This window comes from Xenopus laevis, chromosome 1L (genome assembly GCF_017654675.1).
Source record: "Xenopus laevis strain J_2021 chromosome 1L, Xenopus_laevis_v10.1, whole genome shotgun sequence".
Classification (NCBI taxonomy): domain Eukaryota; kingdom Metazoa; phylum Chordata; class Amphibia; order Anura; family Pipidae; genus Xenopus; species Xenopus laevis.
In genome coordinates this window covers 150599364-150625355 of record NC_054371.1, presented here as the reverse complement: position 1 = coordinate 150625355, position 25992 = coordinate 150599364, and the positions used below count along the sequence as shown (strand labels likewise).

Here is a 25992-nt window from a genome sequence, read left to right as displayed (position 1 = left end):
ACCCCTGTAGATGTCACTACACTCCTGACATTCCCCCATTTTCTTTAGCATTTAATTGTGTAACCAGTGCACGGGGATGGATATCAGGTCCCCCATTTTGTTGCACAAACAAGATTCTGAGATGATGCAAGGCTTGCCTTAATAACAGTGTCCACAAAATGGCTCCTGTCTGCTTGTTATAATTCTGAATTCCCAAAGCAAAGGAAACAAGATTCAAATAATTTATATTTATAATTATTAACAAGATTTAAATAATTTATATAGTGTAATTAAAGTTTATTTTGCTTGACTAACAGTGATGATAGGATTTGTAACATTTTTGTTGGGTGATGGGTCCACTTTAAATCGCCAAAGCGTTGCAGGAAGGATAACCACTGTGCCAATTTCCATGATACCCTCAAACACAGGCTACGTGCATATTTTGCCCCAGGGTTTCATCTAATTTATAATACCAGAACATTTGACAAGATAAATAGAACGCCAGTGGAATATGCTGAAGAAGGCTCTTCGGCACTTTCCGTGGCACAAGCGGAAATTGCCGAAAACCCGACCCGAAAGTGGGAGAGTTTTAATAACAATACGGGAGAACGGAACGTGGCAGAAAACCCGAACAGTTTTATAGTAAGCAGTTTTCTGATAATAAAACACAGGGAGAACTATACTAATGGCGATTCAATAAGTCTTGAAAGGGCGCCCCGATATTAGCCCAATCTGCTATGATTCTGTGCCACTGCTTGTCTGTTTCACACACACATTCTTTATTTCTACGATCAAGTAAACCTTACTGCTGCCAGACTGAGTTTGCTTTCGCTTTTATGAAATGTTAAACCCTATTTTATAACGGTACATAAACAAGATTACATAAGTACGTCTTCTCGAACAAACGTTAGCCAATCAGCAGTCGCAGCCTTGATGTGAAAAACAAGAAGGCGGGGTTACAGGCGGCCAACCAATGCGAGGATTTCCTACTCCATCCGCTGGCGGACCAATGACAGGCCTGTCACCTGCTTTGGGAAGCGGAAGTGGAAGACGGGGGACATGTAAACAGTATGTGAATGTATAATATTTGTGCGTGCTCGTGTCACTGTATAGTCCAAGGGGGAAAGTATATTTGTAGGTATTTTAATGAACGCGCCCCTCGCTGGGGTAGTGTTAAATATTAACCGGGTCACATGGTTGTAGACTGCATGCGCTCACGGTCTTATCGGCTATAGAGTTTGCTGTCAGCTGTCATTTATGATTTCGTTTTTCTTTCGGGGAGTCGGCAATTTTGTATTTGATCTTATTAACAAATATTCACTGTGTTATTTGTCTACAGCTGTATGCGACAACGTTTGGCACGCAAATAAAGAACCTTTCGGAGGATAGCCCAGGTGAGTCGCTCAAAATGGAAACAGAGTTCAGACATATTAAAAAGAAAAAACTAGCTTGCCCTATGTGGAATAACAGTGATTTTATTTTTGAATGGCTAAAATAGGCTTATAATACACAAAAGCCATGAATATCTTGTAAATTATATCCTTATAAACGGTGAATAGTGATGTCATCAGTTATAAACGGTGAGTAGTGATGTAATTTCTGTCACATGACTCACTAAAATTTGTGTATTATAATTAATAAAGTACCCCCAGTTGTAAAATATGAGGATATTATAAGTTACCTCGGAGTTCCATGACCTGTATAAAAACACTCGGCCTTCGGCCTCGTGTTTTTATATGGTCATGAAACTCCTCGGTAACTTATAATATCCTTATATTTTACAAGAGGGGGTACTTTATTCACTATATATATATATATATATTTCCTTTGATTTCTTACATGTCTATAAGCAAATGACTCAAAAGTGCAATTCCACTCTGACTAAGGTGTTAAAGGAAAACTATACCCCCCAAACAATGTAGGTCTCTATAAAAAGATATTGCATAAAACAGCTCATATGTAAAACCCTGCTTCATGTAAATAAACCATTATCATAATAATATACTTTGCTAGTAGTATGTGCCATTGGGTAATCATAAATAGAAAATTGCCATTTTAAAAAATAAGGGCCGCCCCCTGGGATCGTAGGATTCACTGTACTCTCAAACATACCAACAAACCATACTTGTTAGGTCACATGAGCCAATTAACAGACAGAGTTGTGTCTTTTGCTTCCACACTTCTTCCTGTTACAGTTAGAGTTGTAGTATTTCTGGTCAGGTGATCTCTGAGGCAGCACAGAGACCATCACGAATTGGTGGCTCAAGGCAAGAGATGTAAAAGGACAATATTTACTTTAATATATATTCCAGTTTGGTAAGATTCTTTAATATGCCACTTAATATGATATGAACTATCTGTTGCTTAAGTGTTCATTTTGGGGGTATAGTTTTCCTTTAAGCGAATGGCAACAGGATATTCCCGACTTAACTGAAAACTGGGAAGAGACCTTAGACATGCTTTATGAGGGGATAATAAGTGCGAAGGATAAAATGACACAATTAAACTACTTGCACTGGACATACCTCACGAGCCAGAGATTGCATAAAATGCATTCAGATGTTAGACCGGTGTGTCCTAGGTGCTCTTTTTCACCTGCAGGGTTCTTTCATATGGTATGGGACTGCCCCTGTATACGAAAGTTCTGGGGGACAATTATATATCCGATTCAAGGAAAAACTGATATTCCTTTACCAAAAGACCCCAAGGTGTTATTGCTAAATCAACTAGAGGAAGTGGTCCCTGTACGAGCTCAGAAGACACTGATTTCAGTATTATGTATGTATGCAAAAAAGGCTATAGCAATGAGGTGGAAGTCACAGAGTGACCAGACACTAAAATAATGGGAATAGTTAATTGCAAAATCCATACCTCTCTACAAGCTTACCTATATGAGAAGGGGATGCCCCGGAAACATTTAACAAAATATGGGATTTGTGGGTGGAGATGGAGCCTGATGTAAACCCACCTTGAAGGACTACCCCTCCCACTTAGCTAAATCTAAAGGGAAAATTGAAACGAGCAGTGACTATGTCTGATTGAATCAATGCAAGGCATTTAAGTATAATTTAATAGAATGACAACACCAAGAGAGCTGGTTAGGAAAATTGTGAGAAACCAGAAGAACCTTATACCAGCCCTCTTCCTCAATTACTTTATGGTCAGAAACTGATTAGCAGGTGGCACCGTTGTAACCAAATTCATTCATATTAGTGATGTGTGAGTCAAAAAGTTGACCAGCACCTGACCGACTGTAATCCGAACCCGACCCCTATGCGACCTGGCATGGCACCTCAACCCGTGCCCAACCCGCCCCATCTGTAATCTCACAAAAGGAGCGGGACAGGCTCACATCTATAAATAGAGCCTGCCAGAAGCAAAAGTCGACAGGGAAAGGTCAGGGTGGGGAGAGCTAAAGGAAGAGCTCAACCCAAACATGCCCACAACCCAGAAGCTCTGTGCGTATGTCAGGCTGAATGCAACTGACCTGTGGGTTTTGGGCCAGTTCGCACATCACTAATTTATATTAACACTACATGTATCGATTGATATCTTGGAATTAAAAAAATAATAATAGTAAATGTAAATTGCTAAAGTGCTTAAAAATAGCACAATTTTACATTAACGTATTTTAAAGGTTTACTTATCCTGTAAGTGTGTGTGTACTAATATATTGTTTACTGTATATTGCAGTGATGGAGCATGGGAACACGCAGTAGTAGCAGTGCAGGAGGTGGGGAAACTCCAGGAGATTCTCCAGAGGACTCCCAAAATAGTCTAGGGTCTCATGGTCTTCAGAATGATGATGATGAGGAGGAGAACGTTGACCTGGCGCAGGTACTGGCGTATCTTCTGCGCAGGTAACAAGACCCCTGACATGTCCTTCTCCATAAATTTGTCCAACTACATTCTTAACAAACACAGAAGCATAGGTAGGGCTTTTAGTTCACACACTGCTTCATTTGTAAAGATAATTACTGGCTTGAATAGATAATGAAATAGACAATAAATTATATTCTAGTGGACTATTTTATCTTAGCAATATTGCATGATGGCCCTAGGTGGTCATCTAGACTATTGCATTTTATAATAATAACAGTATAATGCACTATACTGCAGATGGGTGGAACATATAGTTTGGTTAATATATTACAAAAGCTGTTTGTAATCCATATTAGAAAAGTTGTTTTTAACCCTAAAGTTGTTTTAATGCTTTAAGTGTCAACCACCATAGAAACTACTGCTCCATCACGAAAAAAAAACCCCATCATGCTGGTCCCATAGATTCTACATTTTCATGGTTTCTCTTTGATGTATGCAACGTGTTTACTGGTAACGTGCAAAATGGACATATGAAAAAAAACCTGTGGAACACAAAGGGGTTAAATAATGTTAGATCATTTGTAAGTAAACAACTTTATATTTTGTCACGGGATGTAACCAATGTGAATAGAAGCCATATAAATAATGATAACGGCTTTCTTGACAAATACCGGTAATTGTATTTCAATTCAGAATGCAGATTATGTCATTGCATGGGTAGTTGTCGGTGCCATTACATGATGCTTTATACATCCAGCAGTAGGGTTCTCGTGTTTGTTGCTTATCTCTTGTTATATTTTAAAAGCAATTAAGAACTTTTTGACAAGGTACATAGTAAGCAGGCGCAGCACAAAGCAGTTCTACATTGCTCAACCAATAGGCAGGGGTGAAAATCAAGCCACTGGTAAAAAATAATGTATAATTTTCTGTTTGGTTACTCTACTCATGCTACCTCCACTTCATCTAAAAACCTCTGATTTCCTTATTCTTTCAGTCTTTATTTGCATCTCATTTATATTTCATCCCTTTTCTTCAGTTTTCTCATATGTTCCCTCAGAACAGTGCAGCCATAAAATGATTGTATTGTTTACTATTGCCCTAGGACACAATTCTTCACAAACCCCCTTATTCACCTGCCTAAAAGAGACATCAAACACAATCATTTCTCTGATACACCAGTCAGTTATAATTTCTATAAGAACCTAATGAAAATGATACATTGAAACAACAATTTTACATACCCTGGCTCTGAGTTTTCCCATATTTGACATATTTTGGATAATACATTTTCCCTGATTAGACACAATTTTTTCTGGTCCCCTGAAAAAACATAAAATGGGGGTTTTACTTTTTACAACCTTGTTTTTGAACACAAAGATTCTGTTCATTAACATTTGCCCACACAATTCTCCATTTTAATTACTCACTTGCAGGGCAGGGACTAGCCGGCCGGGTGCCCTAGGCAACTTGGCCCCCATGTGCGTGCAGAGGGGAGGGAGGGGAGAGTGGCAGAGGGGAGGGAGAGTGACAAAGGAGAGGGAGGGGACAGCGGCAGAGGGGAGTGACATGGGGTAGTCAGAAGATAGTTACCTGCCCAGTGCACCCCTATAGTTGTGCCCTAGGCAGATGCCTCTTCTGCATACCCCTAGTTCTGGCCCTGCTCACTTGCAGCCCTTCACAATTTACACCAAATCATCCTTTGAGCAGTCTTTGCATCAACATGTTGCGTTAGAGCTAATGTGCACAGTATGCATTACACAAAAGTCTATACTGCGTGTAAATTTATCAAACTTTATTGATAAATCTGTCATTCCAGACCCTTCAATTCTACTGTCCTTCAACTTTTGCTTCCCTTCTGAACCCCAACCCCTTTCGACTGAGGCATTTTTTTCCTGACAAGTGGTGTCCTTTTCCATCTTAGGGGGCAAGTGCGATTAGTGCAGGGAGGGGGCCCTGCTAGCTTACACCTGGTGCAATCTATGTCTGACTCAGATGATGACAATGACAGTGCCTGGGAGGGCTGCTTAGGAGACCGCTATATTCCTCCTGGTAAGTTGTTTTGTCTACATACTTAAAATCTGGAAAATCCACTGTAAGTAACCTTCACCACACGCTCATGCTGAGTATGATACCCTTTTAAACCTTGATTGCTCATTATAAGATAATTATAATAAGATTCTTCTTATTCTTACTCTAAACCAAGCAAGCTCATCTATCTTGCTGCTAGTTAATATGTGAAATTCATTAATTTAAAACTTGGTCTTCTGTGTGTGAATCTAGTGTAAAAAACTAGAGTGTTTTCTACAGAATTGTGTCTCTGGTGGTGTGCATTGCTTCTTGAGTTGATATGTCTGAATCTCATTTGACTGTTTCATTTTCTTTTTCCTGAAGTTGATTCAGCCCCAGACACCACATTACTCGATCAAAATCAGATCAGAACACAGATTCTTCTGGCCACAGCGAGACAAAGCACACTAAGGCAACGTAGCATTACACGTCTGCTATTGCAGGTATGACTGGCCTATTTTTATTAGTTGATGTGGGAGGTATACACCATGTTACACCCCTAGATCTTATTGTACATTTTCCATATAAAAGTAAGGAGCATAGTGATATATACAGTATTTTGGACATAGACTATGAACATTGTGTCCAATAGGTGCAAAGTGCAATGTCTTTGCTTGTGCTGCATCCTAATATGGCTTATTCACACCCACTGTCGTCAGGTACAAACCTTTGCACCTCCAGTATGGGGGTGAAAAAGATTTGCACTTGTCTGTGATATGCTGCTGAGTAAAGCTTGCATCCACCATATGAGAGGGAGTATGTGGATGGTACGAGTGCTTGGATGGCCCTTACCAGCATGCCATTCTGCAGCTGAAATCAGGATCACATAAAGGCAGAAGGCTTGTATGGCTCATTTGCACTGTTCTTTCAATTGTCTGCTATACTGTTTTAGTATATTTTCTTTCTGGGATAGAATTCTGCCCAGTTCCTATGTTATTCTGCAAGATACTGTACATCAGAAATGAAGCAGTTGCACTGTGGAAATTTCTTAAACCTAGAATTTGCAGTTCCTCTTCTTTTTTCCCCCCATTGTCACTGTGTTATTATGTATGCAGAGAGAGCGGGCAGGATGCGGATTTACTGTGGGAGAACGATGTCGTGTAACATCTCAGTGAGTAGCAAGGGCTTGTGTGTTTGATAGATGAGTGATTGTTTATCAAGATAACTGCCTTCTGTCTTCTTTCAGTTTCCTCCCAAATCATGTATGTGCCACAGACTCATACTCCCAGAAGGCTTTCTGCGGGGTGTATTCCCCCAATGGATCCGTCTTTATGTCAGCATGCCAGGGTAGGTTGAAGTCTTGTCCTCAGCAAGTACTGCAGCATATTCTTATCATGCATTAAAGTTCATATTTCTTAATATCTCCATACTCTCGAGCACATCTGCTTTTGTTCATTTTTTAACCCCCCCCAAAACTTCCTAATCCTTTGATTTTATATTTGTGTATTTTTGATCTTTATGTTCACATACCATTTTCTTTTTATCTTTTAATTTTTTCTTTGTTTTTTTTGTTTTTGTTTTTCAATCTCTTATATGGAAACCTGTCCAAAAAGCTCTGAATTACTGAAAAGCCATCTTCCATATTTCCATGGTCCCCTTATTTGTCATAATTTTACCCTCATATAAATCACAATGTTTCATTACTGCCAGGTCACCAGTATATTTCTTCTCCTAGATCAAAACATTCGCCTATATGATTGTAGAAATGGTGCCTTTAAGAAGTTCCGCACTGTTAAGGCTCGGGATGTGGGCTGGAGTGTCTTGGATGTGGCATTTACCCCGGATGGAGGACATTTTTTGTACTCCAGCTGGTCTGACTACAGTGAGTATATAAGAAGAGCATAGAGAGAAGCTGAGGACAGGTCCTTGTCCTGCTTATTGTTAAAGGAAAACTATACCCCCAAAATAAACACTTAAGCAACAGATAGTTCATATCATATTAAGTGGCATATTAAAGAATCTTACCAAACTGGAATATATATTTAAGTAAATATTGCCCTTTTACATCTCTTGCCTTGAGCCACCATTTCGTGATGGTCTCTGTGCTGCCTCAGAGATCACCTGACCAGAAATACTTCAACTCTAACTGTAACAGGAAGAAGTGTGGAAGCAAAAGACACAACTCTGTCTGTTAATTGGCTCATGTGACCTAACATGTATGGTTTGTTGGTATGTTTGTGAGTACAGTGAAGCCTACGATCCCAGGGGGCGGCCCTTATTTTTTAAAATGGCAATTTTCTATTTATGATTACCCAATGGCACATACTACTAGAAAAGTATATTATTATGAAAATGGTTTATTTACATGAAGCAGGGTTTTACACATGAGTTGTTTTATGCAATATCTTTTTATAGAGACCTACATTGTTTGGGGGGTATAGTTTTCCTTTAAGCTTGGGTTAAATAGTGATGGTCAAAACTCACCTGTTTTGCTTTGCCAAAAATTTGTGAAATGGCAAAAGCATTGAAGTCAATGGGCTGTTTTTTGCACAGCATTTTTTTTTACTAACCATTATAGTCTATGGGTGGTTTTTCTTGGCAAAACACTTCAAAATATTTAATATATTTTAGGTTATTTTAGATGACTTAGGGACTTCTTCAAAAACATTTGTCAAGTCAAAACAGCACATAAAAGTTTCATCCAAATTTTTGTTCTGTAATTGCAAGTTTTTCTGCTTGATGAGGCATTTTTCAATATTTTGCCACATGAGCTTAGTGTTAGTAATAATTCGACTCCAAACCAATCATTGCTGCTCCCACTAAAGGTAAGAAACCAAAAAAATCAGAGCAGTTTCAGAAGCTGCTTCCTACATCAGTAGCTTAAACCTGACCGTTCTGTCTTGCCAGACCCAGGCAGAACAACGGGGGGCAATCCTGTTTCAGAATCAAATCACCACTGAACAACTTCTATCTTGAAAACTAGAAAAAATATGCAATATGAGCAATTTTACAATGTTTTATGGGTGGGTATATGGGTGTGCCAAAACTTGTGGTTGGGTACAACTATCAGTGATATGATTAACTTGCAGTGTGAAAGTAAGCTCTAATCTCTTGTATTGTTTTGGTTTTTTTTTTGTAATTTGTACACCCATTTATTGTACAGTGCTGATGTATATGTGTGCACTTGGAAATAATACAACCCAGTAATGATTTGCAAATCTTCCCATTCTTTTTATTTAAATGTTACAGTGTCCTACTGGGGGGTTGTAATAGTGAAGGCCATGTATGTATTTTGCAATTAACTCTAGCATTTTAAATAAGGGAAAATGCTAGTTTCATCTCAGCAGGGCAACCTAAGGCTGTACATCTTATATATAATATATATATTACCGTAAAACACAGTATCCAATCTAAATCTAGCTTTAGCTTCCCATAGCAACCAATCAGATCTTTGCTTTTGTTTTCTAACTTGTAGGTGACTGTTGATATCTAATTGCTGATTGGTTGCTATGGGCAACGTCACCTGTGATGTTTTACTCCAATGTTTTTTACAGCATGATCTATATACCCCTAAATGTGTTTCAGAAAACTGTTCTGTAATGTTGAAGAAAAAAAACTTTTCATGTAACCACCCAGTTGGGAAGTACGTGATATATGAAGCTGTAGGAGGTGCTATGAAATTGATACCATTTGAACTGAGATTGAAACCATTTAGAATCCTATTTGTACCATCCTGCTATCCGTTCTAGAGAATTTTTCTTTTAATACTTACATTTTCATTATTGCATCTGATATTAATAAATGACATTGTAAGTGGTAGTATTAACCCTAATATTAATATGACAATATTTTTCTTCTTCGATTTTAGTCCATGTCTGTAATATATACGGAGATACTGACTCACACACTGCTCTGGATCTGAGGTACTTTGCATACTACATACATATAGATACAAAATATTCCACACTTTTCTTAGCAGTTTGATACTTTGTTAACTCATTTTGGTATTTCTGCAAATCAAGTTTTGTCCCATTCTATGTCTGCTTTCCTATTTTTCATACCTGCTACTGATCTCTTTACAGACCCTCAGAACGTCGTTTTGCCGTTTTCTCCATCACTGTATCTTCTGATGGGCGGGAAGTTCTAGGAGGGTAAGTATATATTAAATATCTGCCTATTTTTATATTGCATGCATGGTAAATGTATGAACTTTGGGTTTTCTTTATGAATGCAAATTTACTCACAAGGGTACTTGCATCCATACATGCTTCTTAGCATCATGCAGGAGAACCAGTGTACCCCCTCAGCCTGCTCTAATAAATTGCATGTGTAGATGCATGGGAAGCCTAGAATTACCAGCAGCCTTGATATGCCAGTAACTGCAGGGTTTCCTTGTTACTATCAGCATGTGGCATTAATGCAATTTTTCATGGTGCTACAGGAAATGCATACTGATTTACAAACGCAGATTCTAATTTGGGTCTGTATTGTTGAATAATATGCAAGTTGCTGTGGCCACTACTTAGTGGGCAAGAGCAATGATGCAGGACTTCTGGGAGGGTAAAGTGCATTATGGGTAAAAATTATTTTGATATTCACTCCCAATATTTCCATCTCCACAGTCCATCCATCCCTGTACAAACCTCACTCTTTGATGGGGCATTATTATGTTGAAACAGCAAATGTCCTTCCCAAACTGTTGTCCAATGCAAATTGTTGCTGCACCTGTAATACTCCTGCAGGGGTGGGTGCAGATCTCCCTAGATGTCATCACTTTTCAATTCTGCAAATAATGACAACTTTTTTAAAAGAGTCGCACAAACACCATGTTTCATGCAGGCAGGGAGCTTATCCGTTTTTTTAGTCACCTCCTAACAAGGGCAAGGGTGAGCCCCCGAAATGTTGAGTCACAGGTGGTCACAATAAAAGAGATAAGTGTCTCATCTGCATGAAACATGGTGCTTGTGTGACTCAATTGCCACAAAATAGGAAGCACAGTCTTGTGATGGTGTTTCCCACTGCAACACAGTTGGCATTAAACATTTTGACTGGCACCATTCTCTTGGCATCTGCCAAATCCAGACCCAGCTATCAGTCTACCAGATGGTGACCTTTAAGCCATTTCAGCTGCTGCTTGTTATTGCACTTGGTGGAGTTGTGTTTGTGTGCAAATGTTTGCCCAAAATAATCCTAGGCTCCTCACCATTAGTCTTTTTTGCTAATGTAGCTTCCATAGACAGTTCTGAAGATAAATTATTTTAGAAAAGGTGTCTGGATAATACATTTTGTGTGTATATATAGCTTTGATGTATACATCTGTGTATGGCAGGGGTGTTCAAACTTTTTGTAACGAGGGCCAGATTTGGTGAGGTGAAAATTTTCGGGGGCTGACCATTCAGCTTAACATTCAGCCTGACACTGATATCCCTTCTGAGGTAGCTAATTAGCAATTTAGGCCCTAAATCTAAATCATACTGAAGGTTAATTAAAAGTTGAACAACCCTTTAATTTAGCCGCCATGCCCAATTCTCCTCTTCATCTAAATCTTCTGATCAGAGGTGATCATATAACTGGTTAAAGAAAACCCCACACATTCTCTGTAGCTACTGTTCCTTTAAATCGCTCATATTTGGCACTCTGACTGCACCTTCTGTTGCGGCTGGCCATAAGGTATCAGAGGACACTAGAGAACTAATCGCTAAAACTGGCGTCAAAGGCAGACAATGGTCAATATTCTTTTTTTTCACTTTAATGGGGATGCCACGTGTCCACATACTGTCATTCTTCTCGGAAGTTGCCGTGCGCCTGAGGGACCGAGCACTCAGCGTTGCTTTACTCCTTGCGTGGCTCCGTCATTTCACCTCAAAGGGCACTTACTTGGCTCTGTAGGTTTTGCTCTTCCGTGTCAGCCATTGGTCACACCACGCAGCCACTTCGTGTCAGTGTAATAGAACGGCGCGGTCGGCCGCTAACATTACATGAGAGAACTGAAGCCTCGGCCTCGCTAGAACTATTTGCTAAATTGACTGATGCCACCAGATGGCGCAACGTGGCGTCCACTGTGACTGAAAACAATGTGTGTGTGTTATGTTGCAGTATGACAGGGGCTGCTTTTAGAAGCTGTACATCATTTAATATGGGAGGGGAATTGGCTTCCTCACTAGCTGCTTTCTCCAGCCACTACACAATGCTCTGAAAGGCAGTGGGCGGGGCGAGAGCAGCTCGTTGTTACCTGCTGCGGCCAATTAAAAATAGATTGCGGGCCGCAGTTTGGACACCCCTGGTGTATGGCGTATATATATACGTTTGTGTATGTGTGGTGGAGTGCCATATTTGCTTTAGAGGTAGGCAACAGCCTTTCTGCATGTGGTGCTCATTTTCCCTTCTGGTGTGTGGGAAATTCTCATTAGATGTACTGCTAGAGGGAGTTATAGATAGTCATCAACAGGACAAATTACCTGTGCTTCATTGATATAACTTTTAAATATTTTTATCCCCAATTTGATTTCATAAATGCCAGGGCCTGTGTATGGGCAGCGTAATGTACATTCTGTGTTTGGGGTGGTATCTTAGCTCAGTGATATATCAAGTACAAGATTCTTGAACTGTCTTCACAGGGCCAATGATGGATGTGTATATGTGTACGACCGTGAGCAGAATGTTCGAACACTCAAGGTATAGTTTTTTTTTTTATTCTGTTTCAGTGTTTCTGTCTGATGTTTCCTTTCATTTTAGTTCCATTGTGACATTCCAGAACCTCTGTCCCCCCTTTCTTTATGACTTTTTATATATTATATTGTATATAACAAGTTCAAGTCGTTACACTACAATGACTGAACAGTGTTGCCTTAAAGGGCTGCCTACTGTGCTGGAGAAGTAATGGCAGGGAATTTTCTTGAATGTTTGATTGACTGTTTTATTGTAAATGACTTAGTGAAATTATGCCACTGGTACTATCCCTTTGTTTTGTTCATTTTACATCTATGCATACTGAAAATGATCACCCGCTATATATACCACGATGTTACTCTTAGTTCCTTTTCTATTTTTATATCTACTATGACCCTACAACTCCTCAAAATCTTCCATCTCTCCCTTCAATCTACTTTAGATTGCTTCCCATGAGGATGATGTGAATGCTGTCTCATTTGCTGATGACAGTTGCCATATAGTTTACTCTGGGGGTGATGATGCACTATGTAAAGTGTGGGACCGCCGAACAATGCGAGAAGATGATCCCAAACCAGTGGGGGTATTAGCTGGCCATCAAGATGGCATTACTTTCATACATAGCAAGGTAAGAGCAATATTCTGGCTCATTTTCCAACACCCGTGCTACAGTACTGTAATATACTTCTGTATTTCTTCAGGGGGATGCTCGTTACCTACTCTCTAACTCAAAGGATCAGAGTATAAAGCTCTGGGATATCCGGAGATTTTCAGGGCCAGAAGGACTTGAGGCCTCACGCAAGGCAGTTACTCATCAAAACTGGGACTACAGATGGCAGCAAGTTCCCAAGAGAGGTGAAAATTCCTTCTAACGAAGATTGGTTGTGTACCATATAAAAAATAACCGTAACTATAGCATATATGGTGATATTTGTAATTGAAGGATATGATGACATCCAAGACTGCCTCCTTATGGTCTTCTTGGTATTCCCATGGTTTAAGGGTGGCTATTAGACAGTATGCTAAAGTAGGCATGTTACCCAGGTATTTTTGGATATGCATGTATTTTCAAATCTCTCCTTCTTTGTGGCCTTTGGAGGACCTAACCTTTAAATTATTTTATATAATTTGTATTTATAATTATTTTAACTGAATTTGTATAATAGTGACATTAGATTGTAACTCCACTGGGTCAGGAACTTATGTGAATGCTGTCTGTGTAAATGTGTTGGCACTATATAAATAACAGATAATACTGCCTAAGTGCACAGCCTAGGGCAGTAGCAGCATCCTGGAGAAAGGAAACAGGACTCTAGGGCTCACTAGAAGAGTTCCCCGGGCCAGTGTAAAGTTAGCAGAATTAAGCACTGAGGGGGTACCTAACAAATTGATACCCCCAGTGATTAAACCTTTCCTTTAATAAACTCAAGTTTATTTCAAGTGGCTCATAATTTCAACACGAAGAGTGCCACATACATCTCCTAATACCCATTTGGATATCAGACAACGTAGCAATCTGCTTAAATAAACAAAGAAATATTCAATCATCTCCAATGGTGATATTCCATGATCAGAGGGGCATTTACATTGTGTTCAGTTCTGTATGTTAAATAACCCTTACATTTCATCTGTCACACAACATGTTGTGATTTTTTTCTATATGTCATGTCCTATTTCACACTTATGGTCTCACAGCATTTCACATGTGGCAGTTGGTCTTAGTAGGCAATGCAGCATGTTCTTATCTTCTCATTCATTTAAGTTTATTATCCATTAGCAGTAGGGATGCACCGAATCCACTTTTTTGGATTCGGCCGAACCCCGAATCCTTTGCAAAAGATTCGGCCGAATACCGAACCGAATCCGAACCCTAATTTGCATATGCAAATTAGGGATGTGAAGGGGAAAACATTTTTTACTTCCTTGTTTTGTGACAAAAAGTCACGTGATTTCCCTCCCGCCCCTAATTTACATATGCAAATTAGGATTCGGATTTGGTTCGGCCGGGCAGAAGGATTCGGCCGAATCCGAATCCTGCTGAAAAAGGCCGAATCCTGGCCGAATCCCGAACCGAATCCTGGATTCGGTGCATCCCTAATTAGCAGTTTTACTGAAATATAAATTATGTTGCCTTCCAGTTGTTTGCCCTGAATTAGCAGCCACAGGGCATCATTGTCGGGTTCAGTTCTGGCTTCCCCTTCTTGTTACCTAACAAATTTGTTCACAGATGCTTTATTCTTCTAGCTCTCAGGAAGAAACGTCTAACAGGAGACACTTCCCTAATGACATACCGTGGACACGGTGTCCTACACACACTGATTCGTTGTCGCTTCTCCCCTGCATACAGCACTGGCCAGCAGTTTGTGTACAGTGGCTGTTCCACAGGTCGAGTTGTAGGTAAGTGCATGGATTAAGAGAACACACGTGATGTGGCAACTGTGATTTTTTATGGTGCAGCTTAAAATTTTTCTCTTTTTTTTTTTCCCCCCTCTTTCTCAGTTTATGATTTGTTAACGGGTCAGATAGTGAAGAAACTGACAAATCACAAAGCATGTGTAAGAGATGTAAGCTGGCATCCATGTGACAACAAGCTTGTGAGCAGCTCTGTGAGTAACATATGGAAAAAAAACGGAAGGCATTGGGGGTATTTTGGAGTGCAAGATAGGAGCACTAAACATATATTAGTATAGGATTATAAAAGCTAGATCTATGGCAAGAGCAAAGAGCTTGCTCGCCTTACCCTAATCATATTATCTGCCAGGTTGTTAAGGACACGGCCCTGCAATCAGATAAGAAACATTCACTTCCCCATTCTGCTGGCTCTGTTATGAAGCTACTCCATGTTATTGTGCTTAAAATGGTTATATTATAAATTGAATGTGAAGCCAGAGTTGTTCTAATATCTACTGACTCTTTCTGATGTGGATACAAATCTTCACATTTGGTCACATACATTTGGTGCTCCTGAACAAACTGGACACTCAGAACTCAGAAGAAATCAAAAGATACTATTGCCACTGTACTTCATTTCACAGACAGCCAGTTTGCCTGGCTACATTTTTTTTATTGGGAATAAGCCTTTAAGCACTTGGAATCTTCATCATTTTGGGCTCGTTTAAAGACATACTGACACCAGAAATGAAACCATTTTTACATCTATCATAGTATTGGCCTTGTTTGCTACAATAATTTTGCCATAAAGTATTTGCTCAAAGCTTTTACATTACCCATTTGACGCCCTGTGATCGTCTATTGGGGGGCTGCCATATTCGTGCAGCAGGAGTCCGTTAGCATTAGAAACTTTAAGTAACAGGCTGAGATGGGACAGTCACGTTGGCAAAACAGTCAGGTTTCGGAACATAAACTAAAAAATATTTACAAAAACAGACCTCTCAGCAAAAAATTATCAACATGACCTATAGGTAACTTTTAATGTACATTCATATTTTAAAAAGTGTTTTTTTAGGGTCCGTATCACTTTGTCTAATAAAGAGTGGAAGACCTCTGAGCTTCTTGAACGTTCAGTCCTTTGAAAAGATTAAACAGAATACAAATTGCTAAAACAAGTATTCTATAAATACCTGCAGCAAATGGTCAGGAGAGATTCAGGCTTTCGGGGGAAGGGGGTCAGTCAACACTTTCTCTGGTTTGCCCTTTGCCCTTTTACAGTCAGCACTCACCACATAATTTCAGGTACACCACTCTCATATTTATCTAAACACCTCTGTGGGCAACCTATAATAAAAGGCTGTAGGATTTTCAGCAAATCGGAATTACTAAGAAACTCTGGTGCGATGTTAATTTTTAAAAAAGAAAAAAAAATTCTGTCACTCACTGTTGCTTGTTCATCAAAATATACTTCTTTAATGAACAAGTAACCGTGAGTGTTGTTTATTCTAAACCATCTCATTTATCAACTCCTGTTATTTTACCTTTTTTATTCTTTTCGGTCATCTTTTTTAGTGGGACGGTAACCTCCGTGTCTGGGAATATCGCCAGGCTGAGTTTTACCCTGAAGACCTGCGTACCCCTCCAATGGAATCTAGCTGATATGTGCCATGACAGAGATGTATATGTGTACACTAGAGGGGAAAGGACGGCATAGAATTGTATAAAATGTGAGGTGCTAAATCTCTGATTGTGTGAACAAATCTATATATATATATACACACTCAAAGTTAAAAACAAAATACATAATGGACAGCATTTTGATTCTACCTATTTTGCCACAATATATGCAAATCTTTGACTTCTAATTTCAGGATTTACTTTAAATGTATGTTTAAGTTCAGTGGAGAAGAATTTATGTTAGGTATGTACATTTTCAGGTGTGCAATAATTAGGCATGAATTCTGTACGGCATGTGTTTACATGCAGTTTATGTTAGTAAAACAGCATGAAAAAAAAGGTGACACTGTTGATATACTAACAGGTGATATTGAATGCAGGGCCGTTACATGTTAGGAAGATGGGGGGATGTTAATAATATGTGATACATAATGGGGGTGGGGGGCTTGCTGTATTTCTGATCGCTTTTAAGGATTCTCTAATAAACCTTTCTCAAACATTTAGCCTTGCTTTTTTTTTTTTTAACTCAGGGTAATAATATTTTTTTGCTGGAAGAGATACACTTGCCATCTTGTGGTTTATTATCTCTTGTCTTAAAGGAGCTTACATCATACTTTTTGTATATTATGAGCTAAAATGATATGGTGAGTGTACCTGCCAATGGGTTATGCAAGTGGATCCATTTAACCATGTGTGACTGGCACATGCATCTGTGTAAGAGGTATTTGGCAGGAGCTTTATGACTGGCACCTACTATAGATTATAATGGACTTTGATAGGTTCTTCCAGACTCTATACTAAGCCTGTGGATATTTTATACCAGCGAGTAATAGAGAGTCTGTGTTACAGGGTTTGCTAGTGGTCCATACTGGTCATGTATGATTGGCTTGCCAGAGATTTATATAAAGGACCTGTGTGAGAGAGGTATTCTGTAGAAGTACATTAGATTTGTGTTATTGGTACTTAACAGAAAGCTGTCCAGACCTGTGACATGGGTCAAAATCAAAGAAAAAGAGCCAACCATATCTTTATATGCGGATGATGCTTTGGTTTACCTGGTGGACGAGGGACAGTCCCTTACAACACTGTTGAGGCTAGTCGACCAATTTGGGGTAGTCTCGGGGCTTCAAGTTAATTGGCAAAAGTCCACTTACATGCGGCTAAACCAACCAATGCCCTCTATCCTAGCACTCCCAACAGAGCTAAAATGTGTGGGAAAGTTTAAATATCTGTGAGTGTGCGTCAGTGCAAACCCATATAGATACAGAGAGTTAAACATAGATCCGGTGGTACAACAGCTAGGTACTAACATTATGCACAGGTCGAGCCTCCCATTCAATTTATTGGGGCATGTAAACCTCATGAAAATGGTGGTGCTTCCTAAACTACTATACTGATTTCATAACTCCCCAATCCCACTCCCAAACAGCCTATTTACTAGACTTGACTCCGTAATATGCTCCTTTGTGTGGAATAATAAACGACCCCTATCTGACAATCTATGTTTTAAACGCGGAACAAGACCAGGTACGTTCTTACATGTGTTCTTGACCTACCCACTAGTCGATGCATTTTGGAGAAAAGTGGTGGCATTTGTAGTGGAAACATTAGACATGCCAAACGCGCGAAGCATGTATATTGAGCTTAGTGGAGAATATAGTCATTATGAGGAACTCCAGTACTTTTAGCCATCCATTTAAAATACCTATGACTCAATATACTATATTGAGTCATAGGTATTTTAAATGGATGGCTAAAAGTACTGGAGTTCCTCATAATGACCATATGTTAGTATAAGTCACCGTGTGCAAAATGGAGACACTGTCTATATCTTCCTAATTATATATTTTTTTGCCTCCTGCACCGCCAAAAATTGTTGGTTGAGTGAGACTAAATTATAATATTGGGTGAGTGCTATGCCATTTTTCATATTTAATGGAGAATATAGTCCAGGACGAATACCGGCGCACCCTCCTGAGGCTCCTTTATTATTATGCCAGGAAAACTATTATCCTAACTTGGAAGTTGCCTGCCTCACCCACCCTAAAGAGATGGAAATCTATAATAAACCAAGCACTCCCCTGCTACAAGCTAACAAATATTAGTAGAGGCTGCCCAGATAAATTTACAAAGTCTGGGCTGATATGACTGATACAAACACACCCCAGGAATCTATTTAGCAAAACCACCTACATATTTGGGAACATATGCTAACGCAAACCCACACGGCCTAAATCACCCACCCATCCCTGTTCGAGTGATTTATAATACAAAAATTAAGGGTTTGCTCTTCAATTGTGGAAACCATTGATTCAGAGATGGCTCTCATTTTGGTGAAGGGTCCCTCAACCCATGTGAATAATTAATGTACACTTTATATATTATTGTAAAATGATCCTTTATTTCTGTATGTTGAAGATGCAACCAATACATGAAAAACTTTAAAAAAAAAAAAGAGCCAAGGGCATACAAAATGATATGAGGCATGTTGGTGTTATTTTAAGAGTAATTGTGAGAGGTTTGCCATCACAATATTTATATGTTATATAGTGTCAATCATGCCTGAACTGGATAAATGCTTTAGCAAATAACAGAGAGTGACTTTATGCTGCAGAGAGTGACAGCATCTGTCATAGGGATGGGGTCCTGGTGTCGGTCATATGTGAGGGACTCAACAGCTGATAGGGGGAGGGGACTGGAGCCGTCCTTCTGAGTGGGTGAAGGGCAGGATGGCAGCTGTTGTGGAAAAGTGCCTATACTGGATGGCTTTTCTCATTTAAAGTTTGCCTATCACTCTGTTCTCAAGTCTTGCTCTAGTTGCTCTGAATGATCTGATCTTTCCAGAACTGTTCTGTGGCTCCTTCATTTCACCCTTCTACTTCAGACCAGTTCATTTTTTTCACTTTAATTTCCCCCAGCAAATTTCAGGATCTGTCTTGCCTGCCATTTCCCACTGTCTCTGTGCTCTGGCTAACCACTTCACTAGCACTATTCCTGCAAGTTTCTTTTTCAAATTTACATTCTGACCCTGAGGATGATTTCTCTGACCAACTGTTTGTGTGCCCTGGTGAGTTTATGTTCAGAGGTGTGTGCCCGTGTGGTGGGCAGTGTGTGTGTGAGGAGAGGATATCATTTATGGCTGGCAGTGCTCGTCAGTCTGGCCCCTCTTCTGCAAGGACTAAGCAACCCTAGAAGCATCTTCTCCAACAGCAACAATTTCTTCAATGTGTAAGTATATATATTTATGATGTGCTGGAAAATATAACCTTAGCATGAGCACACACATGCTTATTACTTTTGGATCTGAATAACTATACCTGATACATAGACTATGAACAGTGGCATATCCTGACATTCTATTGCCAGCACACATAAACCATCACAGAATGTTGTTCATTTACTAATAATGCAGCACCATTAACACTGTATAAAGAGATGTTTTGGGAAATGTTTGGAACTGGACAGAGCCAATGCAGGTTGCTTTGTACAGAGGGTTATTATAATATTCACAGCTATGCAAAAAACAGCTTCCAGACATAGATTTTTAGAAGTGAAGATATTTAAAATTAAGACCGGGAAACTAAAACATGTCCATGGACCCTGGAAATTCTATTCTGAATCATAAACATGTCCAATGTGAATATTGTCCCCCTCCCACCTACATGTGGAGAAGGGCTAATCTAGAGATCCGGTGTTTTCTATCACTTATTTAGCTCCAACATTTCCACAGACTTTAAATAGGACAAATGTTCAGTGGTCAGGCATTGGCCATATATTGAACAGAAAGGAAGTAATAACAGCTGAGGGTGACTGGCTGCTTATTATGTCCTTTGTGTTTAGCACACGGTAATGAATACAGTGCATGCATGTGTCCCTGTTGACCCAATATATCCATAAAAGCATTGATGACATCGTATAACTGCATGGCTACTGCTATTATTTTTTTAAATTGTATCAAATATTGCTGTACCATGGCAGCCCAGACACTTTTTATATGGCAAATTGGCTCATTCAAAGTACATTGCTTCAACTCCACAGTCTCCATCAATAAAAATGTTCACATGATAAATATCCCTACGGGTAGGACTCCACGAACGATTTTGGCGCGATCCAACGCGCATGCGACAAAAATAAGGTAAAATAGTATTGTTGCATGGTGTCGCAGTGTTGATCCGACGCGACACAACTGTCGTCTTACCCTAAAACATAAAGAGCAATGACAAAATAGGCAGGATATTTAGGTAATGTCATACTGATTCGTACTATTTTTGTCACTACTAGGAAGCCCCACAAATGCTAGAAATCGCCCTCCATTCAAAGTCAATGGAAAACACAGGGTCCTGTCTAATGACAGATTTTGTAATTTTGAGCGATACAGTATGTGCCTGTCACTTGACCAGGCATTTAGTGCTGATTATACTTTAAAATTTAAGGAGCATGAAATGAAGGGTTGACACAATTTAAATAATCCCTGAACAAAGCATTGTTAGGCTCTGTTGCTCAAAATGAGAGATATATCTTCCTTCCAATGATAATCAGGCTTTACTTCCCCTTAGCATAGTCCAGGAATTAGAATCTCCATTCCTTGTTTCCCCCCCTTCTTTCCCACCACATATAGAGAACACTTGCATTTGGACCCTTCTTCATTCTTACACCCCTATTTTATTCATTCTCTGTACACCCCTCATTCACACATGGTATTAAGGAGCTTGCATTCTAATTGTTCTACTTTTCCACAGGAAGTTTGTGCATTGCTCCTGTGGCTGGACCTTTCTTCTGTTATCTGGATTTGTCTTGTTGGTGTCATTTGTGCCCACTGGTCGACCATTCCTCACTGTAATGCACCTAACAAGGTTGGGAATTGGTACAGCATTATGCCAAGGGATACCCCACCTCTTCCAGCTGCTAGAGGACTTAACTGGTTCCTGTCACCAGCCTCTACCACCCGGTACACTTCTCCTAACAAAACTAATCGACAGAGCAAGCTGTCAATCCGAGGGGCACCAATGGCAAGGTTATCACATATCCCCTCAAACGTTCACGCTCACACTATGCAGCTTGTCGATGGCAGATGAGCTGGCTGTATTTGTACGGTATCTACGAAGAGGCTACCCAGCTAGCACAGCGCTGCGCATAGTCTTCCTATTGAATGCCAGCCTCCTGGGATTGTATAACTTGCTATTGGTGTCTACGGCTCTGTATGCTCCAAGTTACACACAAAGTGTAGTGGGAGCTGCAGCTGGCACCCTGTTTTGGCACTTGACTTATCGAGTTTGGTACCGTCGTACATTTTATTCACCAGGTCCTCCTGGTCATGGAATGTTCCCTAAAGTGAGTGGAGGAAGAAAAAGTTTGGACTCAGAAGGAAATTTGCAATAATATTTAAGATGGATTCTGCCTGTGACACCTTTCCAACTGGTGTGTGCTCCTTGTTAAATGGAGTGCCATATCCTTTGTCGATTTACAGATTACACTACATGCTTGGTATCCTCATCTCATCACTAAATACCTATAGACCACAACCCACTTGGCATCTGTTACGCCACATTGTGCTGTTTCACTCAGCAATTCAATCAAGATATTATGAATAAGGCCTAAGCCACGTTTTTTCTTGTTAATCAGGATAGCTAGTAGGTAGGAGCAGCGGGATTATTCTTCAAGCAGAGTGACTCTTCAGACAGTCTTGCAAAAAGAACATATGCTACTTTTTTGTGATGGATAGTTTCATTCTTGGAGGACTTCTCTTCTATGCAAACAAAGATACCCAATTAAAAACCTAATGTTCAACCCAGGATTCTGGGACTGTTGGTGATTCAGTGATCAAAACTCCCAGAGTGGCATAATCCTTAAATGAATACACTTCATATGTATCACTGAATTAAGATTTTCCACTCAGTTCTAATATGCTGGCTGCTTAACCCACCACAGCACTGCCTGCCTTTTGACATACAGTGGATCTATCTGATATACTATAGGTAGTTTGGCTTAGGAGTTGAACTACTTGGTCACTAAGCTCTGGCATTTGTGGTGAGTATTCTAGATGTTAGAAAAGGGTAACTGCCAAAGCACTGTGATACAAACAACTACTCATCTGATAGATGTACAGGGCTGGCCATAGGGTGGTGGAGGCAATGTTTCCAGAGCAACATATGCTTGCTGTTCCATAAACACTGCCTACAGCTTTCCCTGTCAAGGGACTCTAGTGGCCCATCTGCCTCCAGCCATAGTGGAGCACTACAGGACTACAGGATAAGCTTTCTTCTAGCCCCTGGACCTGAACATAGAATCCACTCGTTGTTATTATTATGTAGGCATCTGCTCCATAAAAACCAGCATAACCTGTTACATATAGCAAAAAGTCATGTTATTATTACATGGGCATCTACTCCATAAAAACCAACATAACCTGTTACATATAGCAAAAAGTCATGTAAAGGGATATGTTTTGGCTTATGTTAAAAAAAAACCATATGACCTTGTCAGCTGCTAAAATTAGTTTTGTCAGTGCCTTTTTAGTTTTACTTTGTCTTTCAGTGCTTTATTAGCCTTAAATGTTTGTCTAATACCATTTCAAACTTCTAACAATCGCTTGGTGCATTTCGAAATTATCATGGTACTGTACAACACAGCTCAAACAAGGGACATATAAAATCCTGTTAATTGCTTATTTTGGTGAATTTGCGTGTGAAATCTAGAATAGTCTACATTTATTGTGGGTTGGCTCCTAAATATTAAGATAATGAACTTTGTTTTATTACAACTAATTTTGTTTGTCTTAAAATAAACTTCAAATATAATGTAGACAGGTAGAATGTCTGCAACTCTGTAACTTTTGTGTTTTTTTGTAATTATTTACCTTTCTAGTCTGTCTAATGCAGCATAATGTTGTATGTGTATGTACTGATCTTACGTTACCAGCCCACATGTTCAGCAGCCGTATAACAGTAATGATCCAAATTTTGAAAGATGTCCACAGGACAATGTTGTATCTTGTATTTTGCGAACCAGTGGTACTGCACATGCTCAGTGTGCTCTGGGCAGCTGTTGATACAGGGGTCTTCAGAATTTATTAAAACATTAGCGAAAGTGATATTACATCTGTCATAGTAGCTGATGCTATAGGGCTGATTGATAATAGATAAGGCAATTTAGAAACTTTTTTACATGTTAATTTTATATTGTGTGTGTGTGTGTTTATATATATATATATATATATATATATATATATATATATATATATAGGTTCCAATGGTTCCAGCACACCGACGCTGAGGTAAAATATACCCAGGTGCTATTCCATGCCAAATATTCAGTAATCCACAGAATCAGGAATGCACACTGGGAATTTAAAATATCTTCATCTTTATTTAATCATCTTTAAAAAGAAAACAGGTCAACATTTCGGTCCCCTGCGGCATCATCAGGCACAAACCCTCACTACTAAAGGCCTGAGTTGCCTTGGGCTGGTACAGAATCCCAAAACGTAATGTACAGCATGTATACACTAATTATTTGTAGGACTTCATTTCTTCTGTACCTAATTCAAACCACATTTGCAGAAGGTTATCAAAGCAATTTACTGTAATACCTTATAAAATGTCATGAGAAGTGGCTTTCAGGGACTGTATGTGTTCTAATATGTGCAATATATGTAGCTGACTAAAATACAAAGTGTGTACAGAATGTAACATGATTTGCCCATATGTTTAAAACTGTATCAAAGTACAAATAGCCACTTATGTCATTAGCCTATTGTCTCACTGTCACTAGCTTTTCTCTGTCTGAGCAACTGTTTGTTCAAATTAAATGCAAAAGTTAATAAAAAAAAAAGTAAATCTATTTTATATTTATACCCTTCATAGGGGGCTGTCATAGTGCAAATTGGTAACCAGGCTTATTATTATTATTATGATGATCAAAACTTTGAGCAGGGGAAAAAAATATAGTTTTACTATGCCAGGGAAAGTTCTTTCAGATCTATGATGGCCGATTGAGCATGACTGAGTTGTTTGCAAAAGGAAAATAAGTGTTGAGTTGAAGGAGCACCCTAATAAACCATGTTAATTTCTGAAATACATTAATGTCCTTTCACACTCATCTAAAAGTGCAAGCGGCCAGCTTAAAGTAGTACAGGTATAGGATCTACTGGAGCTTTCTGGATAACAGGTTTCCACATAGGGGATCCCATTCCTGTACAGTGCACCGTGAATGAGGCACACTTAAACATTCACACAAATAGGTGCAACCTCAACACAATACTGACAATACCAGGCCTGGCTGAAACAAAAATGAATGTATGTATACCAAGCCTTTTACTGATACATTTTTTTTTTTAATCTAATTCTAGCTGTATAGAGTTAATAAAGTGTGGCAGGTAAAATAAAGACAAGGGTATATATAATGTACCAGAGCCAACTACAGTAAAGGCCTGGATTACAGGAAGCTTCTTACTCAGGGAGAAGTGTCAGTGATTGAATTATTTGCCAGGGAGATTGTACTAGGCTCTTGAATGTCAAATTCAGCAACTCTAAATATGGGTGGTCCAGAGATAGAAGGTATGTTTAAACTTTAATCCATTCTGGCATCAGCAGCGGAAAAGGGAACATGTTTCTGTGCCGGGGTGTTTCCTAACATTCAAAAATAAACACAAAAAGCTATGGAATAGTAGCTTTATATCCCTAAACAAGGAATAGTTCACTTTTAAGGATAATTTAGGTATATTATGGAATGTCCTGTTCTTAGCAACAGACCAACTTCAAATTGTCAGAGACAGTTTTGTTGCTGATCTAGGGCAATCAGGACTATGTCATTCCTGTAGAAACGGGTTACATAGCAGAGGCTGAGGAATTCAAATATTTGTATCTGTGCCCACAACATGCTTATTTAAAGCTAAAAAAAAATCAATAATTGTATTATCTCTCTCTCTCTCTCTCTCTCTCTCTCTCTCTCTCTCTATCCATTATGCAATATTTAGCCAGAGCCATCTTTTGACTAACAAGCAGACAAGGTCCTTAAAGGGGTTGTTCACTTTTCAAATGACTTTTAGTATAATGTAGAGAGTGCTATTCTAAAACAATTTGCAATTGGTCTTTATTTGTTTATTATTTAGCTTTTTGTTCAGCAGCTCTCCAGGTTGGAATTTTAGCAGGCTGCTAGGGTCCAAATTACCATAGAAACCAGGCAGTGGACTGAATGAGAGACTGGAATATGGATAGGAGAATGTCAAAATGGAAAGATAAGTTATACAAACTAACAATAACAATAAAATTGTAACTTTAAAGAACAATAGTGTTTGGCTGCTGGGGTCAATGAGCCCCATTTGAGACCTGGAAAGAGTCAGAAGAGAAAAGAAATTGCAAAGTTGTTAAGAATTGGCTAACCTATAATGTATTAAAAGTTAACTCAATGGTAAACCACCCCTTTAACCTGACTAATATTCATTTTACA

General features: G+C 39.2%; 2 protein-coding genes across 2 annotated transcripts; both read left to right on the top strand.

Moving 5' to 3' along the window:
• Positions 1-1318: 1318 nt before the first annotated feature.
• dcaf11.L (DDB1 and CUL4 associated factor 11 L homeolog) lies at positions 1319-17048 on the top strand (the record flags this gene model as incomplete). Its single annotated transcript, NM_001087275.1, is given in 15 exon segments — positions 1319-1373; positions 3673-3839; positions 5723-5850; positions 6193-6311; positions 6924-6979; positions 7055-7155; positions 7544-7690; positions 9677-9731; positions 9891-9959; positions 12426-12483; positions 12920-13105; positions 13179-13332; positions 14722-14874; positions 14977-15083; positions 16441-17048. Coding segments are annotated over 14 exon segments (1578 nt in total). The 3' UTR covers positions 16528-17048.
• Positions 17049-18319: 1271 nt separating this feature from the next.
• Positions 18320-24384, top strand: fitm1.L (fat storage-inducing transmembrane protein 1 L homeolog). The gene is made up of 2 exons (XM_018259373.2): positions 18320-19773; positions 21285-24384. The coding sequence occupies exons 1-2, from the start codon at positions 19580-19582 to the stop codon at positions 21922-21924; spliced, it is 834 nt and encodes a 277-aa protein (XP_018114862.1). The 5' UTR covers positions 18320-19579; the 3' UTR covers positions 21925-24384.
• The last annotated feature ends 1608 nt before the right edge of the window (positions 24385-25992 follow it).